The sequence below is a fragment of the Antedon mediterranea genome, chromosome 4 (assembly GCF_964355755.1).
Source record: "Antedon mediterranea chromosome 4, ecAntMedi1.1, whole genome shotgun sequence".
NCBI lineage: Eukaryota > Metazoa > Echinodermata > Crinoidea > Comatulida > Antedonidae > Antedon > Antedon mediterranea.
In genome coordinates this window covers 34,983,160-35,003,648 of record NC_092673.1, presented here as the reverse complement: position 1 = coordinate 35,003,648, position 20,489 = coordinate 34,983,160, and the positions used below count along the sequence as shown (strand labels likewise).

General features: G+C 32.2%; 1 protein-coding gene across 2 annotated transcripts; it reads right to left on the bottom strand.

Moving 5' to 3' along the window:
• Positions 1-552: 552 nt before the first annotated feature.
• On the bottom strand, positions 553-19,992 carry LOC140046461 (uncharacterized). 2 transcript variants are annotated; one of them, XM_072091110.1, is made up of 8 exons: positions 19,971-19,992; positions 14,886-15,221; positions 9,024-9,574; positions 8,196-8,546; positions 4,083-4,478; positions 3,383-3,469; positions 1,709-2,245; positions 553-827 (listed from the first exon to the last, which is right to left on the bottom strand). In XM_072091110.1, the coding sequence occupies exons 3-8, from the start codon at positions 9,550-9,552 to the stop codon at positions 805-807; spliced, it is 1,923 nt and encodes a 640-aa protein (XP_071947211.1). In that variant the 5' UTR covers positions 9,553-9,574; positions 14,886-15,221; positions 19,971-19,992; the 3' UTR covers positions 553-804. The 2 variants fall into 2 exon arrangements, with proteins under 2 accessions (XP_071947211.1, XP_071947213.1); XM_072091112.1 differs by having other exon boundaries at positions 4,083-4,472.
• Positions 19,993-20,489: the final 497 nt, after the last annotated feature.

The window sequence follows — 20,489 nt, the reverse complement described above, 5'->3', positions numbered from 1 at the left end:
ACTTGATCCTGACTGCCATAATTATGAGGTTTACTACATTAAACATGAATTAAAAATGAATTATGAGAACCCTAGCACATGATGATGTTTATGGATGGAGTTGTTGTTTTTCTTGTCCATAATTCTTGTAACATCCAAAGTTGTATAACACTGCATCAGTGTTGTCCACAGCGTAGGTCTATTAGTGTCTGTCAACATATGGTTTTTATTATATAAAATGTTATCAACTACATGTTATTAACATGCTCCAATGTTATTTTCTATTTATTTTCGACCAAAAACAAGTTAAAAAAACAATCTTGTATAGTCAATGTATTCAATTATAATCTCTATTCATCCGTTTAAAAAGAAATATAACATCATGTTTGCATGTACTTGATAACATTTTGTCATACAAACTTACTTGGTGTAGATTACTGTAGAAGCTTACTAAACTTAATCTAGGTACTTGGAAATAGTAACCCACCCCACCCTCAGCTTTGTACGTCACTAATTTATTGAGAAAAATACAAAACTACAGTAAAGTAAACACATTTGCTGATTTACCTTTATTAATTAGTTTTTATTAATGATTTTGACACCTTGTTTCAAGTTAAACACAGGCCTACTACTATCATTTGCTATTTATTACTGTATTTTGTATTCTCATCATCATCTTTTATTATTAGTATTTCTGCACAGCGTCAGCTACATCATCTTCATTGATTCCAGACAAGACGAATGTTCTTCCACTAACATTATTAGTTGGTTATTATTCTCAACTAACTTTTAGGATGGGCTTTAAAACTTTCACATCTTTTTATATTAATATATTATAATATCACAACCTAAAAGAAATAAAATAATTATTTAACAATTTGCATAACACATTTAGAAATAAAATTAAACACAGGTATTAGTTATTACTAATTAAAAGGTACTGTAGTGTAAAACACATACAGCATAAAAAAGCCTTGCATAAGGCCTACCTAGGCTAGGCCTAGTCCTGTATAGCCTACAGACAGGCCCTGCCTAGCTAGGGCCTACCTACCTATGTAGGCTACAGGCCTAGTAGGTTAGGCCTAAGCCTAGGTCCTCTATTAAGCTAGGCCTAGTAGCCTACTACTACTAGGCCTATAGGCCTAGGCTAGGCTTGCCTATGATGAGCCCTATAGGCCTAGGCCGGGCCTAGGGCCTACCTAGGCTATAATCAAATGATTTATTTGATTTGAAAAGACTTCGAGTCTAACAACAAAGCCCCGATATGGGTAAAAACCCTACCTGCCTAGGCTCCTAGCCTATGTTTGGTACAAAATACACAAACTTACGTACATTAATTATTTTTTATAAATAAATAAAGTTGTTGGAAAGCCTGAAATCCGTGGCAAATGGCAAATCATAATTTCATCGCACATCACATTTCCTTTCAATTTTCGAAGAAGAAATAACGGAAGTGACGTCACATGGGCAATGAAAACTCCAACGTAGCAAACGTCCATAGCCAACGTAGCAAAATGACAGTAGCAAACGGCCAAAAAGTCTTGAATTCGTAGCAATCGGCCATTTGAGTTCTTCAGAACGTAGCAATCGGCCATTTGAGTTCTTCAGAACGTAGCAATCGGCCAACAAGATCTGGATATATATATATATATATATATATATATATATATATATATATATATATATATATATATATATACCCACAAAAAAGAAAACCAAAGAAACTAACCATCAAGGAAAATCTTCCTAGACTTTGTCATCCTATTTCTTTCTAAAACATTTAGAAACTCCTCCATCCTTGTGTAATCTCTATCAATGATCTTTCTGTCTTCAAAATCCTTAATCAAGCTCCAGCTATCTGGATAGTTCTTTAATAATGGATTGTTAAAAAGAAAATCTAGTTTTGCTACTTCATCCTCTTTAAGTTCTAGTCCCAGCTGAAAAAGCCTCTGTCTGTAAGATGTCAACATTGATACTACATGGTTCTTAATATCTTCTGGAGGTTGATTCTTAACGTTTGACTTAAAGCCAAATTGCTTGGTTATCTTTATTGTGTCATATAGAATAGTAAGATTTGATGAACTCAAACTTCCAGAGGCTGTTAAATCCTGTAGTAGATCCCAGACACTTTCAGCTTTAGACACCACTACATTCGATTTTTTCAAATGGTCTTTGTATAAAAGTTTCAACGCTTTGAGGTATCCAAGTTGGTCATACCAATTTGCTGTATCAGTCAACAGTTCATTATATTCTTCCACTGAGATTTCTGAAATGTGAAAAAATAAGACCACACCATTATAATTTTATAAACATGCAATATAGTACAGGCAATATAGTGCATGCAATATAATACATGCAATATAATACATGCAATATAGTATATGCAATATAGTACATGCAATATAGTACATGCAATATAGCATATGCAATATAGTACACACAATATAGTACATGCAATATAGTATATGCAATATAGTACATGCAATATAGCATATGCAATATAGTATATGCAATATAGTACATGCAATATTGTAAATGCAATATAGTATATGCAATATATACATTCAATATACTGTATACATGCAATATAGTACGTCATGCAATATAGTACACGCAATATAGTACAGTACATCATTCAAATGTGAGTAATATCTTTTTCTCAGGTGTTTTTGGTGGCATCAAATGATATAATGTTCTCCCGATGAAAATTTCCCAAAATGCGTTTCAGGTGAAAATACGCAATTCATTTCGCAACTCTTAGAAAATTACAGCAACAGCAATATCTAATAAAAAGTAAATTAGCACGGCGCTGAAACAATGTGTTTTAATCAAAAGTGAAAGTACTTTACTCTTTTTACGCTTTTTCCCCCAATAGGAGGGGGGGGGGGGGGGCGTGCTGAAGGTGCGACCCTCTTGGATCCGCCACTGTGTTGAACAAATAAGCTTAATAAATAAATATATGTTTGATACCAACGAATTGGAAGATGAACTCATAAAATTGAAAGAATCATTGATAACATGTATAAATGATAATGACAATGATTTTGATGATTTAAAAGTAATTGTATTAGATGTTGAAAATATATTTAAATGTACAATTAGTTCAAAGCAATTTTGTGTACAAGATAATACTATGAGGTCAAAATGACATTTTTAGTGTCAGCTTATCTGAGAAAGACTTGTTCTATCCCAAAAAACATGGGAGTGAATTGGTACTGATGTTCCTGTCTAAACTGCTCTCATAATGATTTACTGTAAATTGCTAATTTCAATTTTAATATAAAACTACACACATGTTGGTGTTGGTATCGAGTAATTAACAATTTAATTTACAGCTATAATAATAATAATAATTTTATCTAAAAACGGATGCAGCTGTTTTGTTCTGGAGGCTCAAACTTACCCATTTCTACTTTTTCAACTTCCTCCTCTTCTCCAACATTGGTCGGTAAATTGCCGGTTGATGTACAAGATAAATCCTCTGATTCCTCTATTTAATAATAATTTAAAAATATTCATAACACTACTGTATTAAAAGTAAAAATAAAACGAAAAACATTATCAGCTTTCCGTGAATCTCATTAGCATATTGAATATACTCCTTGTCTTGTCACTTCTGTGAAGAAAATGTATTACTTATTGAAGCCATCCCTAGTATTGTAGTTTTGTTTAACTGTGTGCATTTAATATAATTTAGGGTCAATGCACTTAACATTAAAATTAAAATACAGTTTTTAAACATACTTTAAAATAACAATTGAAGTTGCTTTGCTCATATGGCTAAGAACTTTCAATGATACATTTAATGTGTTATTATTACTAAAATGTATTTATGTAAGTTAGGAAGCTTTCAAAGCAATTTCGGGAGGTGAGATGCAGAAGACTTTTTGTTGTTAAACAGTCTGTGGAATTCTTCTTGTATTTTATATGTTTGCATGCTCGGTTGCACACCATACAGTGCCACCTAGCCTCTTCCAAAAGGGTGCTATTAAAGTGTACATTAAAACAATCAAAATTAAATATATTTATCTTTAGATACATAATAAACAAAAACGTTGACAACTATTATACATCTTCAATATAAAATAAAAATCATTTCTTACTTATTTCTTTAACTTTTCTCATTGCAGATTTCAAATCATCTTCATCAATTTTAACATTAAGCAGTTCTGATTGAAATTCTTGCTGCAATTCCTCTGCTACTATTTTTGCCAAATCTCTTTGTAGCGTTTTATTGCAATACGCTTCCCAGAGGTTTTCTAATGCTTCAGAGTCATACGCAGTTAGATATAACACTAAAGATCCTGCTCCTACTTGTTTGAAATATAAATGAATACTCTTAAAATAGGTAGTAAGAGTTTTCATAATACTATCACAGTGTCCAATAACTGCTTTCTTTTGCTTTGCTAAGTTGTTGAAGAAGATTTCCAGAGCATGTTGTCGGTTCCTATCATCAACTGATGAATAACCTTGGTTCTTGACTAATAATAATTCTACACCTTAAAAGATATATAATGTTTAGTAGTTTTAGTATTATATGGTTGTCATATTATTTATGTTGTGATTCTCTGTGTTTAGAGAAGGATGCTTTAGACCAGGTCCGCCTTATATTATTAGCCAATCAAAATTGTATAATTTTTGGAGGGAAAATGTTATCCTCTATCCTCTGAAGCCTAAAATTTGCATGTCCAGTATAAAAGTGGAATGTAATAGATATTAGAGGGAGAAGAGAGAATAAGATCAGAGTAGATAAACGGAAAGATGATAAAGAAAATATTAAGGCTTGACTGGTAGTGGTAGAAAGATGTATTAATCGAATTACAAGGAATAAAAGTTCTAGTTGAGTTAAATATACTTTTTGTATGAGTTATCATTCAGTGACAGTGTACGTCGCGTGGAGTTATATATATACGCCTGAGAAAGCTCGGAAACAACTAAAATAAATTCACTACATGGTGGCAGCGGTGAAAATTTTTGTTTAAGATACATGATTTAGTATCAAGAAGAAGAAGAAGAAGAAGTGACAGTGCCTACTCTACGGGCCTGTTAAATCAGTAACCAAAACGTTAAATGGTTACGAAGATCTGGATTCCTGACAGTTTTTATACCGTGCGTTGTTTGGATATTACAACGAAGAAGAAGTACTGTTGAGCTCAAGCAAGGCTGCTGGATATTTATCGGAGATATATATTCACCGAGATCTGAAAGAAGAAAACTGAAGCCTGAAGTAACAGAAGGAAGCCCAGTAAATTTTGAGAAGATTTGCAAAGCTGACTTTGTAAACTATTTTTTATTTCGAAAGTAAATTTTTGTACGTTGTTTGTGACTTTGAAGTAAATTAATGTCTTATATTGTATTGCATTAAAAAATTTATGTGGATTTCATATTTTTACATATCTGAATGGAATCAAGGTAATACAAATACTTTTATAACATATTTTGTATACATAAGTTTACATATTTCATTAGTAAAATTGTTATTAGCATGACAACTTTAAGATCGGGTAAAAATATAGATAAGACTATGTCAGACAAAGATACTAGGGAAGATATGGTTGACCAAGCAGAGGTTGACCAAGTCAATGAAATATATGATAAAATGGCTAGGGATATTGATTTGCCCGAAATACCCGGCGGTATGCCTAAAGATATGATGCTCGAATATTTTCGAATGAAGTTCGAGGCCGAAAACAAAAAGTTAGAATTACAATACCAACAAGACCAATTAAAAGCAGATATAGAGCTAAGAAAAATTGAATCACAAGAAAGAGTGAAAATGATGGAATTAGAAAATAGGTCTAGCTACAGTAATGCTAGGAATATAGTAGATGAAATGAAGGTAAAGGTTCCTACTTTGAAGGAATCAGATGATATTGATATATATTTTAGAACATTTGAACACTTGGCAGAAGCCACAGGTTGGGATAAGAATACGTGGTCCGCTAGGTTAGCACCTGAACTGTCTGGTAAAGCTAGGACAGCATATGCATTCTTAACCGTAAAAGAATGTGTAGATTATGATACCTTAAAGAAGGCAATCTTAGAAAAGTATGATGTGTCCGCAGAGACCTACAGATTTAAATTTAGAAATTCAAACAGAGTTAAAGATATGTCCATCAGGGAATGGCTGAATGAGCTCTCCCATTATTTAAAATGTTGGATGAAATGTGCTAATGTAAAAGAAGATGATGCTGCAGGCATTATTGAAATGATTATAATGGAACAGGCACTTGATAAAATGCCTGAAGATCTGAGGCTTTATCTTAGAGATAAACAAGTAAATAAGAGCTATGATATGGCTATGATAGCCGATGATTATATAGCTAATAGAGGTGGCCGTGGCTATTGGAATGCCGTAAATTCTGAAAATAAGCCTACGTATTATAAGGGCCAAGAAAATAGTAAACCTAAGAATAGTACGACTCAGAGTAACCCTGGAGCTAGGCAGCAAGGATACAATAGGTATCGCGGAAGGGGAGGCAAATTCCATAACTATGGTAGAAATTTCCAACAGAGAGAACCTTCAAATGAATGGATTAATGGCCTATGCTTCAATTGTAAGGAGAAGGGACATAAAATAGGGGATTGTCCTAAGATGGTAGCAAAAGGAAAGACTAGTGACACTAAGAAGGGCCCGAATGTGAAAGATGGCTTAAGATGTGAAGGAATAAAATCAGATAGACCCCAAGTAGTTATTGATAGTGTAGAAAATAAAATGGAGAAATGTACAATACCAGGAAAATTAGAAGGACAGGATATAACTATGCTTAGAGACTCGGGATGTACCCAGTCAGCTGTTAAGGAAAGTCTAGTGCCTAACAAATGTTACTTGCCAGGAAAATGGGTTACGTTAAGAGGTATAGGAGGCGATATTACCGTCCCCTTAGCTGAGGTAGCTATAGAAAGTAAGATAGTGAAAGGAAAAGTGACTGTAGCCGTAATCGAAGGATTACAGAGGGACATGTTATTGGGTCATGATTTGGACCAGAATTGTGGGGAAACAATGGCTAAAGAAATGTTCGTCCTAACTAGGGAGCAAGCCAGAATAGAAAATGATGTTAGAATACAAGACGAAATGATATTGTTAGGGAAAGATAGTAACTTTAAGCCGATAGAAGAGCCGCCTAAAGAAACTAATGTACAATTGTTGAAAACAGTAGTAAATGACAACAAAGTAAATAAAACTAAGTGTTTAGATGATATGAATGGAACAGAAATGAATAATTTGTTTGACGAAAATGAGGATAAAGCTAAAGATAAAACATTCAAACGTAAAACTTATGAGATGGGCTCTGTTTTTACAAGAATATAAATTTAAAGTTATTTACAAGAAAGGATCATTAAATGGAAATGCAGATGGATTAAGCCGTGCATAATAATTATAGAGGTGTTATTAGTAGATAGTTTAAAGTAAAATGGTTTTAAAGGTTAAATTTTTGGAAAGATTGACACAATCTTTTTCCCAAAAAGGGGAATGTCATATTATTTATGTTGTGATTCTCTGTGTTTAGAGAAGGATGCTTTAGACCAGGTCCGCCTTATATTATTAGCCAATCAAAATTGTATAATTTTTGGAGGGAAAATGTTATCCTCCTCTGAAGCCTAAAATTTGCATGTCCAGTATAAAAGTGGAATGTAATAGATATTAGAGGGAGAAGAGAGAATAAGATCAGAGTAGATAAACGGAAAGATGATAAAGAAAATATTAAGGCTTGACTGGTAGTGGTAGAAAGATGTATTAATCGAATTACAAGGAATAAAAGTTCTAGTTGAGTTAAATATACTTTTTGTATGAGTTATCATTCAGTGACAGTGTACGTCACGTGGAGTTATATATAAACGCCTGAGAAAGCTCGGAACCAACTAAAATAAATTCACTACAATGGTTTTATCTAGGCTATATGTTTTTTAAAGATCTTTCCTAAAAAAAGTAATCCTTTTTATACAAATTATGGCAAAACATGGAGGTAAAATAGTGGGAAAGAAACAATAAATTTGACTAAAAAAATTGGTGATAATGCATGAATGGTTATAAATATGGATTTAGCATAGATTTTAAAATGCTAAGTGATCAGTTTATTCCAGATTTTCTATTTATTGCACTCATAACATAAATATATATATATATATAGTTTTCATTCATTCAAATAAAACAAAATCTACTACTCTATATTAAACCCTACAATATAACAACTACAATATTAATAATATAATACCTTTTAGTGCTTTGTCATCAATTATTGTCTTCCAGTTATCTAAAAACCTTTGTTGACTTTCCATAACAAACATTTTTGCTAAACCTCTGATTAGCTGTCCATTCGACTGTATGTCCATTAATTCTGACAAGGCAGATCGACTATCTGTATCTAGAGAAAACAGAAGTGATGTATTGGGATCCACCACGGTTTTGACGTCACTTAAACTGAGAGATGCGTTTACCCTTTTAAAATGTTCCCTAATCTTTGTGAATATTTCTTTGCAATATTCATAAACTTCTCCAGCCAAGCGTAATGACATTTTGCCTGGAACAGGGTTAAATATGTCTACATCTACTTCAATTTCTACACCTTTAAAACAAGAAATTAAAAAAGAACAATTTAGAATTCAATGTTTTTAATTGATAAATTAAAAATACAACATATTTGTAATTTAAATTAATCACAAATGCAAAATTAGGTTTTAATGGTTCTTGGCTTTAAAGGTTAACACTACAGTAATTCATTTTTTCTAAACATGACAGGCCGTTATCGCAAAGTTAATGATAGTTTATTAATAATACCTATTCCTGTAAAACAATAATTTAATAAAAAATGAAATTAAAAAATTAAAATTAAACAATACTAAGTATGTACAATAGAGCAAAAAATAAAATAATAATAATGAAATAAACTTGCATTAGAACTATCTTGCATTAAAGTTTATTAGTGACAGTGAAAAACAATAAAGTCCAGTCACCATGAAACCATAGGAGACTTCCTGCATGATAAAACTAACAAATGATCACATCTTGCATAAGAGAAATGTTACTGAAAATAAATAATTACCATTATCAAGTAGTATATTTCTTGCACGCTCCGTAAGAAGATTTGCAAACTGCGTTATTTTTTCTTGTTTATCTTCTAAAAGTAATTCCCTTTCCAGAAAAAAAACCACCCTCCAAATATTTGGTAATGCAAGGCGTGACAGCTCATAGTAAGCCGTTATCTGTTTAAACGTATCTTGTCCAACTTCAATTAAGGCAGTGAACAATCTTCTTCTGTATGGTGACAACTGTTGAGCATCAGTATATTTAATATCATTATCTTTCATATACTGACTTACTAGATCTACGGCCTTCTTTATATCAGACAGTTCTGCAACCTCTAACAGAAGGCAAACATTATCAGCTGAGATGACACCTTTGTCGTGGAGCAAATTAAATAAATCATTAGCAATATAGTCTGGTTTAAAGTTCCCTTCAGGTATGTAATCCAAAAGGCAGAATTTCAAAAGATCACATTTTTCATCTTTGTAATGTTTACCAAGGTTAAATTTCAAATTGCGAAACTCTATGTTGCTTTCAAAGGATGCCATTTCACAACGTTTTAATTATTTTCTGCAAAAGAAAAAAACGATTAATGATAAAAATTATATGCTAAATAAAATTACTCATTATCACCCAAACACTTAATTTTAATTAATGTTTAATTGCACAAAAATAAGCAATAACAATAAATGCATAATAGAATGAAGGCAGATATCCGGAAAGACATAACATCTTGTGTTGGGCGAGTCTTAAATAAAGAAATTAAAATGAATTGAAAATTAAACATAAATAAATACAAACAATTTCTTTTAAATAAATAAAATAAAGGAACTAAATTTGAACTCATCACTATGGACAAGTTAGGTTATTCGCCGCACAAACGCCACGTGCATATGTCATACGCTAGAATATTGTGCACAGAAAACAATTATTCCATTGTGACCTGAAGAAATTAAAATGTTATTTTGTGTCTATACACTATATACTGTATACATACTACATACAGTGCAGAATAGGTGAAAATAACGGGACCCGCTTTTAATCCAATTTTTAACATGATGATGATAACAAAATGAAACACGTACTGTAGATAGCAATTTTTGAAGGGAATTATCTGAGGAACAACATATCAACGTGTTGAAGAAAATAATTTAAAATAATGCTATACGAGCAGGTTAAAAATGACAAAATGCGTACATTAATTGCACACAAGTGCTGAAAATGGTAAAAAATAAACGCAAAACATTTTCATTTTGATGACGTTATCACATGTGAAACTTAAATAACGTAGGTCGTGTAATTTCACCTAGGCATACACCATATACTTGAATATCTTACAGCTCTTCAGAATTAAAGGTGAAATTGAAAATTATTACTTATTATGAAAGCTGATGAAAAGATACCTAGGGAATAATTTCGCCAGTGTAGCATAGCAAAAAGCTATACAAAACAACAATATTATTGCTACACATTTCTAAATTGTGTAGCAAAAAATACAATACAAAACTATGTTTCTTGACTCAAAAATCAGTTTGATTAGCAATTTTGCTAAACAAAATTACAAAATGAAATTTTTCCCTGACACCCCTTTCACACCAAAACACCGGAGTGATATCCGGAGACACCCTGGGGTTAAATGACAATTTAAAACATCGAGAAACTCCGGAGATACCCCTTTCACACACCAACCTAGCAACACGGTGTTTGTAAAATAAAATTGTAAATGTTGAAATAATACAAAAGCAATAAGTGATAGTGTGAGGATGACCTTTTGACCTAAAAACTCCAGAGTTTGATGTTGGTACCTTTCACACCAAAACACCGGGGTGTCTCCGGAAAATGTTCAGCTGTTCAAGCCCGCAGTTTTAAACTCCGGAGTTGCTTGATTTTACCTTTCACACCAAATAATGGAGTGTCTTCAGAGTTTTGCTTTTGGTGTGAAAGGGGTAGTAGATATGATTATGAATTTATATAAAAATTAAGCCTATGTTGTAATGTTATCATATGGCCTGAAGTTAAAAAGTAGTTTTCAAATTCAAAGTTGTACAAATTCACCAAATTTTCTTCCAATTCTTATATTTATTTATCTTTCAAAAGCGTCATCTTCAAGTTTATTTTGAAAATGTCATCATACCAAAAAATTTGAACATGATGTGTGTCCTGTAATTTCTTAATAATTACTTCGGCATTTATATCGTTCCAGATATAAACTAAGTGAGTGATGGTGTAATGATAATATCGGACTAGTATAATGATAGGCATGGGTTCGAGTTTATCTGTACCATACTAATTGCATCCTTTAGGCAAGATGCTTTTACTCTCATTGCCTCGTCCTTCGTAAAGCCGTTGGTACTTAATAGTCCATGTTAAAAAACTTGGTACACTAATTGAAAAGAGTAGGGTCTCCCGGTGTGCTGATCTGGTAGATGCTGCACTGTTGACTGCCGTGGGTCCGTAGAGGGCCTAATCTGAATTTCCTCAGTTTCCAGTTAAGTTTGAGGACCAGAATAATACATTTAATCATTCGAAAGATCTAAAATAAAACTCACAAATATTTGTCCAAACTACTGTATGAAGTCTGGTTAAATTTAATTTGGGGGCCTATTTATAATAAGTATGGTGTGAACTTTGCAGTTATTTAAGTGGAAAGTTATATGTTCTTTTGCATTTAAACGATTGTTAAAGACTGTGAGCAAAGAACTTATAACACAATTAGAATCTCCTGTTCGTCGGAAGCGCGTAACAGTTTCGAAAGGCATTGTGGGATAGAATAGAGCTAATGGGTGGCGCCATTGTGAGCCATGGAGTAGGGCGCCCGCATCAAATTAGAAATTCAAAATCATAGAGGGGATCTGCTAATACTCTAGGGGGGTAGAGTAATTGACTTCCTAGTTTGGATGGGGCGCTGCTCCATGCTGTGAAATGGCGTCGCCCAGTTTGACCTTTTAACCCTGTACCTCCGATACTGTGTTTTGAATGAAAATTGAAGAACAGGAGATTCTTGTGTTATAAAGTTCTTTGCTGTGAGGTAAATACACAATTTAAGACAAAATCCCATAAAATAGTGATTGAATTGTTTGAATAGCATTGACGTCACTGAATTTCCTTTGCTTTATGTTTTTTAGTTCTTTTATGCTTTGTGTTGCTGCAGATGAATGCACATTTATTAAAAATGTACATACTTTCATTTTATAAATATAGCAATATTGGTTTTTACACAAATTAATAATACAGTAGGTTAACTGTTATTTGAGGGAAATATTTCATTATTAAACCAAATATAAATATGTTCTGAATAATTAAAGTCTATATGATCATAAGCAATACAGTAGAACCCCTCATTTGGGTCACTCTTATTCTGGGGTCACCCCTATTGTGAGGTCACCCCTATTGTGAGGTCACCCCTATTGTGAGGTCACCCCTATTGTGAGGTCACCCCTATTGTGGGGTCACCTCTATTGTGGGGACACCCCTATTGTGGGGACACCCCTATTGTGGGGTCACCCCTATTGTGGGGACACCCCTATTGTGAGGTCACCCCTATTGTGGGGACACCCCTATTGTGAGGTCACCCCTATTGTGAGGTCACCCCTATTGTGAGGTCACCCCTATTGTGAGGTCACCCCCATTGTGGGGACACCCCTATTGTGAGGTCACCCCTATTCAGGAGACTACTGTACATTCCCACGAAAAAGCAGGGAAATGTTTTAACACTACGGCTAACTCCTACTCATAGACACTCCTACTAAGGAGACAGGGATACCTTTGAGTGTGCCAAATGGTTGATTCAACCCCTATGAAGGGGACAAAAATGAATATAATAATTATGATAATAATTATGATACTATTTCAGGCTTGACAGTTAAATATTAGTTGCTAATTTTCAATTACCTCAATCTTGCGAGTAAGATAAATTATTGTTCATTCTGGTATTTATTTCAGTTTTTTTGGGGGATACCCCCAGCTATTAATGGGACAGTTTTTTGAGTCCTGAAGATGTCCCCTTAATAAGGGTTCTACTATATTTGTTTATAAAACATACCACAACAAGCTATTGATATAAACATACCACAACAAGCTATTGATATAAACATACCACAACAAGCTATTGATATAAACATACCACAACAAGCTATTGATATAAACATACCACAACAAACTATTGATATAAACATACCACAACAAGCTATTGATATAAACATACCACAACAAGCTATTGATATAAACATACCACAACAAGCTATTGATATAAACATACCACAACAAGCTATTGATATAAACATACCACAACAAGCTATTGATATAAACATACCACAACAAGCTATTGATATAAACATACCACAACAAGCTATTGATATAAACATACCACAACAAGCTATTGATATAAACATACCACAACAAGCTATTGATATAAACATACCACAACAAGCTATTGATATAAACATACCACAACAAGCTATTGATATAAACATACCACAACAAGCTATTGATATAAACATACCACAACAAGCTATTGATATAAACATACCACAACAAGCTATTGATATAAACATACCACAACAAGCTATTGATATAAACATACCACAACAAGCTATTGATATAAACATACCACAACAAGCTATTGATATAAACATACCACAACAAGCTATTGATATAAACATACCACAACAAGCTATTGATATAAACATACCACAACAAGCTATTGATATAAACATACCACAACAAGCTATTGATATAAACATACCACAACAAGCTATTGATATAAACATACCACAACAAGCTATTGATATAAACATACCACAACAAGCTATTGATATAAACATACCACAACAAGCTATTGATATAAACATACCACAACAAGCTATTGATATAAACATACCACAACAAGCTATTGATATAAACATACCACAACAAGCTATTGATATAAACATACCACAACAAGCTATTGATATAAACATACCACAACAAGCTATTGATATAAACATACCACAACAAGCTATTGATATAAACATACCACAACAAGCTATTGATATAAACATACCACAACAAGCTATTGATATAAACATACCACAACAAGCTATTGATATAAACATACCACAACAAGCTATTGATATAAACATACCACAACAAGCTATTGATATAAACATACCACAACAAGCTATTGATATAAACATACCACAACAAGCTATTGATATAAACATACCACAACAAGCTATTGATATAAACATACCACAACAAGCTATTGATATAAACATACCACAACAAGCTATTGATATAAACATACCACAACAAGCTATTGATATAAACATACCACAACAAGCTATTGATATAAACATACCACAACAAGCTATTGATATAAACATACCACAACAAGCTATTGATATAAACATACCACAACAAGCTATTGATAAAAACATACCACAACAAGCTATTGATATAAACATACCACAACAAGCTATTGATATAAACATACCACAACAAGCTATTTATTAACGATTTAACATATAGCAGCTGACAACGTACAGCAGACCTAGCGTCTCACAACATAACAACAAACTACATGACCAATCAAATGGTGTGAATTTAAACCATCATTTTTTTAAATGTCAACTTATGGAAGTACCATTCCAGCTGATCAAATGCCAGTTGCTATTCATGGCCATCCCTCTTAGATTCCATAAAACATGTGCAATAGGTAAAAAGACGGAAAACAAATATAGAAAATCTAACATTCAAAACTAATCTAATCAAGTTGATTGTAATTTCATTGTATTATGGCAAAATAAAAAAAACTTCAGATTATAGGAGGAGCTATGGAGAATGCAAACATGCCTCCTCACCTTGACATACAGTACAGGAAAACATAGAAATATGTACTTACAATTAATCAATGTAGCTTGTACCGCTAAGTTTACCATTCACATGTAAAGTAGGCTCAGTTTAATACATCATACTACATCAATTCACCAATACTTGCAAAATTCAGGTTACCATTTACATGCAAACGAAGCTCAGGTATCTTGATGTACATCATACTACATTTTGAATGCTGAAAGCAAGTTGATGTGGTTCCACCAGCACAAGCCACTCCTTACTGAATGACACAAACTGCTGATCAACTGATCATTTAAAACCAATCATATCTCTGATGAATTTGCTATGCTTAATAATTCTGTTGTTCATCTTTCTATCATGTTACACCCACACTTTTTTTTACCTGTAAAATTAGTAACACTGGTTTTTACTGATTTTAAAATATATGTAAATTCAAATTGTGCAACTTTCCATGACAACGAGAAACTTTGTGAGTAGCTATCAACAAGCATCACTACTAAATATCCACCCTTTTATCTAAAAGTTTTCCATTCAAAAACCAAAGAACAGAAAATAATATAAAGGTATTGAAAAGCATTGGCGTAACGGCTATGAGCGCTCACTGGCTAAACCCAGGGGCCCTTGAGCTTACGGAAACCCCTAAGCACGGCCCAAAAGGAAAAACAAGCATTCGAATCAAATATGTTGAAAAGGGCTAAAAACGCAAGACCTACTATACTGCTAAAAGGTCTAGGTTGTTGACAATGGAGTCTCCTATAAAACCACAAAGGTTTGTAATGTGTTTATATGTGTTCACTTCAATCAACTTCAAATAATTGTTCCTTATATTAAAACAGACAAGAAAAGAAAATAGAGATTTTATATTACACATTAACAAAATAAGTAAAGATCTAGAAAGATACTAAATAATATAAGTCTAAATACTGAAACACCAGACACTTTACCAAGATACTTACTGTTTTCAAGTTTTAATATCGAGAAAATAGATTCTTTGGCTTAAAGGAACAGGATGATAATTTCAAAATCGTTTTTTTCTTCAACAATAACTCTCATCTCAGGCTATGGAACATAATGTAACATTTTGGTGATACGGTAATAGTTGACATAGGTAATCTTGTAACTTTGAATGAACATTCCAATTCTTACAACCCACAACATTCATGAAGCTTACAATATTTATCTCTCATCTTTACATATACAACCAAAGAAAAAATGTTGAAGAATTTTAAACCATCATCTTTAGTTGGGCTTATAATCATAGCTTACCTAACAACAAACAAAGATGTTGCAGTTACTTGGATTTGTTCTAGTATATGAATATATAAATATCCAAATGAAAATTCTATGCAAAACTAGTATTCAAGAATAGGGTACAGAAGGTACAAAGTACAGTTAGATATTTCATAATAAAAAATAGATATTGCAAATTGTGTACAGTATTTAGTATATACATCTACTACAGTGTAGAATATTACCAATCAAAAGATAAAATATTTAAACCAACTTGTTGATTGTTAACATTCAACCTGTATCAGTGATTTCTCACAAGTAGGGATTTACTTGTTTGAATAGCATTGACGTCAATACACAATTTCTTTCATTTTATATTTCTTTACTTCTTTCAAATATCGTTTCACAGCTGAATGCACACATTTAATTTATACCTACTTTCATATTTTATAAATAGTCATTCTGGCTTTTACACAATTTAACTTCAATACAACCTTTGAATGGTATTTTTGTAATAAGTGCCACAAACGTTCATGCTTACTTTGATATGAGGGTGGTATACCTCCTGTAAACTTTTCATTGAAAAAATGTAGTAGTTTTAAACAAATAAATTTAAGTAGCCTACAGTACATGAAATAAATTCCACCCTGTTTTACATTCTTTTTTAGAGTTACATTCTAATTATTTTTAAATAAGTAGGATTAGTAAATAAGATTTTTTTTAAATCATTTAAAACAAAATTAGTACATTTATGGTACTTTAATTTCTTTTTATTTATTGATCAATTATTAAAAAGTGCTATGAATATACAAGATATTCCTTTCTGTGGTACAGAACAGATTAAAAAAACTTGATCACTACCTATTATGCTTCATCCATTTCAACTGAATAATTTCTATATTTTAATGTATCAGGAATGAAAGCATTGCAAGATTAGCCTACATAATACTAATGGTTAATAAATATTTAATTGTACAATTTTTATTGTAAAAAATGGTAATTTTTAGTTAATTTTTCAAATCACTGTTATATTATTAAAGACACTATCCCTACAATTGTTGACGTTTTGTAAAAATAATGCATACCTGTATTACTTTAAAAACATTAAACCAGGTCATTCCTTGTCTGTTCTTGGATGCCCAGTGCCTTATGCAAAATGTAGTGTAGTGTTTTAAAGCCTTTTGCATTGACCTGGGGGAGGAGGTGTGTGGGTCTCAAATTTGATCCACCTAAGAAATTTATTTTTCATTCCCAAATAAGGTTTTATTTCAGTTTAAATCCATCCTGCCACCACCCAGGAGCTTAGACTGTGTAATGGGAATAAGCATATCGCCTCTGTATGTAATTTGTAATACAGTGTAAACCCTGCTATATAAAATACATGCACTCAGGGGAATTTCAATTGTAAACCTTTTTAGCAATCAGAGTATTCATAATAGCTTACTGAAGTGTGATAATAACACTCCTTCACCGTTTATTCTAATATTCCATTAAAGTTGGTGGTACAATTATACATTGTGAAATCAGATAATTTTGATTTGGATTGTGTTTGTACACTCTCTTTAATACTTTATTTCTTTAGGCAACCTGCTGTTAACAAAACCCTGCTATTTGGTTCTTTCAATAAAATTAAATTTCAATATTATAAAAATGATATAGGTAGATATAAAGAACAGGGAATTCTATCCATCAGTCGCTAATACTGTATATTTTAAAAACAGGTTAGTTGTGGTTACTTTTAAATTAGATTGTGTTATTTTGATACTTTTAATACCTTATTATTATAGTATCTAGTGTCTGGAATAAGAGAGACATTTTTACACATTAATTGCTATTAAACAAAACCATGGAGTAGAGAATATTCTTTACTTGACAAAACCCTACTTCTTACAGTAGGTCTTTTAATGAAATAAATATAGGTGCAATGACTATGATGAGTAGAAAAAAAAGGGAAAATATTTTAATCAAATAATTCAAAGAATTTTTGTAAGACAAAAAAATTATTAGTTATAGTAAAATAGTAACGTTATTGCACTGGTTTTAGTTAGTTGGTTAGCTCTTTTAGTATTAGTTTCATTACATTGGTCCAGCTGGGTGGTTGGGGTGCGTCTTGGTCCTAGATTTTAGACCACAAAATAAAAAGTTTGCTGAATGCAGTATATGAATTATATAAATATTACAATCAGGGTCTCATGCACGACTGCAGTATTCAAGACGATTAAGGCAAGACCTTTTCATAATAAAAAAATAGATATTGTAAATTTTGTACAGTATTTAGTATTAACTATCTACTACTACAGTGTAGAATATTACCAGTCAAAAGATAAAATATTTAAACCAACTTGTTGATTGTTAACATTCAACCTGTATCAGTGATTTCTCACAATAGGGATTTACTTGTTTGAATAGCATTGACGTCAATACACAATTTCTTTCATTTTATTTCTTTACTTCTTTCAAATATCGTTTCACAGCTGAATGCACACATTTAATTTATACCTACTTTCACATTTTATAAATATAATTCTGGGTTTTACAAAAATTAACTACAATACACCATTAACTTTCTGCATAATTTTTCTGTAGATTTTAATATCATACTTTACCTAGAACAATCAAAATCAACTAATGAATTCTGAATCAAAAGTTACAAAAAGACAGTTTATGAATTGGTCTACAGTTTACATAGCTGCTGCCCTCAACAAAATTGACGATTTATTTGAATATCATAAACAACCTTTGGATGTTATTTTTGTAATAAGTGCCACAAAAGTTCATGCTTACTTTGATATGAGGGCAGTATATACCTCCTAGTGTAAACTTTTCATTGCAAAAATGTAATAGTTTTAAACAATAATATTAAAGTAGCCTACAGTACATTAAATACATTATTACTCCAAATACTGCATCATATATGAAGAAACACTCCAGTAACAGTGTATTCATTATTTATACTATAATTTGTTTTAATAATAACAAAAACATACATGGGAGACTTCTGATGTTGGCATATGTATGCAAAATCAGATTTCTACTTCTAGAACATATTTTATTTAATAAGCGAACAAACTAAATCAGTATTATTTATCGCCGTTGCTAAAGATACGGTACCGTATCCATGCTTTTAAAAACTAAAGATACGGTAATTATAGAGGGCGCTTCCGTTTGCTAAAAGTACGGTAAAATTGCATTCCTAAAACTCGTACCTAAATATAAAACTCGTTCCTAAATATTAAACTCCTTCCTAAATATTAAACTCCTTCCTAAATATTAAAAACCTAACCCTCTAAATAATCTCTCTTAAATTAAAAACTAAAAAAAAAAATAAAAAAAAAGACGTCAAGAAGAGTATCGAACCCCCAACCCCTTAAGCCAAAGCCTCATCACATGCCCGCTAGGCTACACAGCTGGCTTGCAGAAAACCAATGCAATAACCTATTTGATTAACATCTACATTACATAGCGCCCTCTATAATTACCGTACCTTTAGTTTTTAAAAGTATGGATACGGTTTACGATTATTTATTGTTCTTTTTATGTATTGTAAATCAATTACTGGCTATCTAGTATTATTTCGAGGATAGCAACAAACAGAGAAATCAGTTTACATTGGTGATTGCAATTAATACATACAGGCAGGCGTAATAGGCCTACATCCAGTGTGCATGGTACAGTCCGCGTTGATTTGATGCTGAATGCATGCATGGTCCTAGGCCTAGCTATAATAGAGAGGCTATTATAGTAGAGCCTAGGCTAGTATGGGCGCCTACTCGCCAACCTCCTCTTGTCAGGAGAGTCCTGACAAGTTTCTGAGTATCTTTTCGAAATTAAATAAAGGAACCGTTTACTAAATAAAAAGTTTGATTATAAAACATTATTTTAATATATTTTAATTCCTTACCTCTAGGCCTCCTACGTCTAGGCCCAGATACGTCTTTGAAATTAGAACACATGCATCCAGGGACGTATTATTATGGCATTCACTTTATCAATATTAGTAACACAATTCAGAGACCAAAATGGTGCCTATCAAAGTCTTCCCTCTATGTTTTCAACATCCCCGTATAGTATTCAAAAGAGGTTTTCCCTCCAGAAACATTTTTTAATGAATATAATATAAAAAATAGAGTCACTGAGATAATAATGGTGGTAACATGATGTTAAGATGGTATAAGAAGGACAATTACAAAGCTGTTACTAACAATGATAAAGTTGATACAATATAACAATGATGAAAATGATATAACAATGATGGTGAGATGATATAATAATTACAATGCTGAAGATGGTACACAACAATCATGATGATGGTGAAATGAAGAAGATGAGTACAGTAGGTACAGTAGGTCTACTTGTTGATAACATACGAATCTCCACGTGTCAATATTCATAAATAAATGTATGTTATGGCTACCAGATG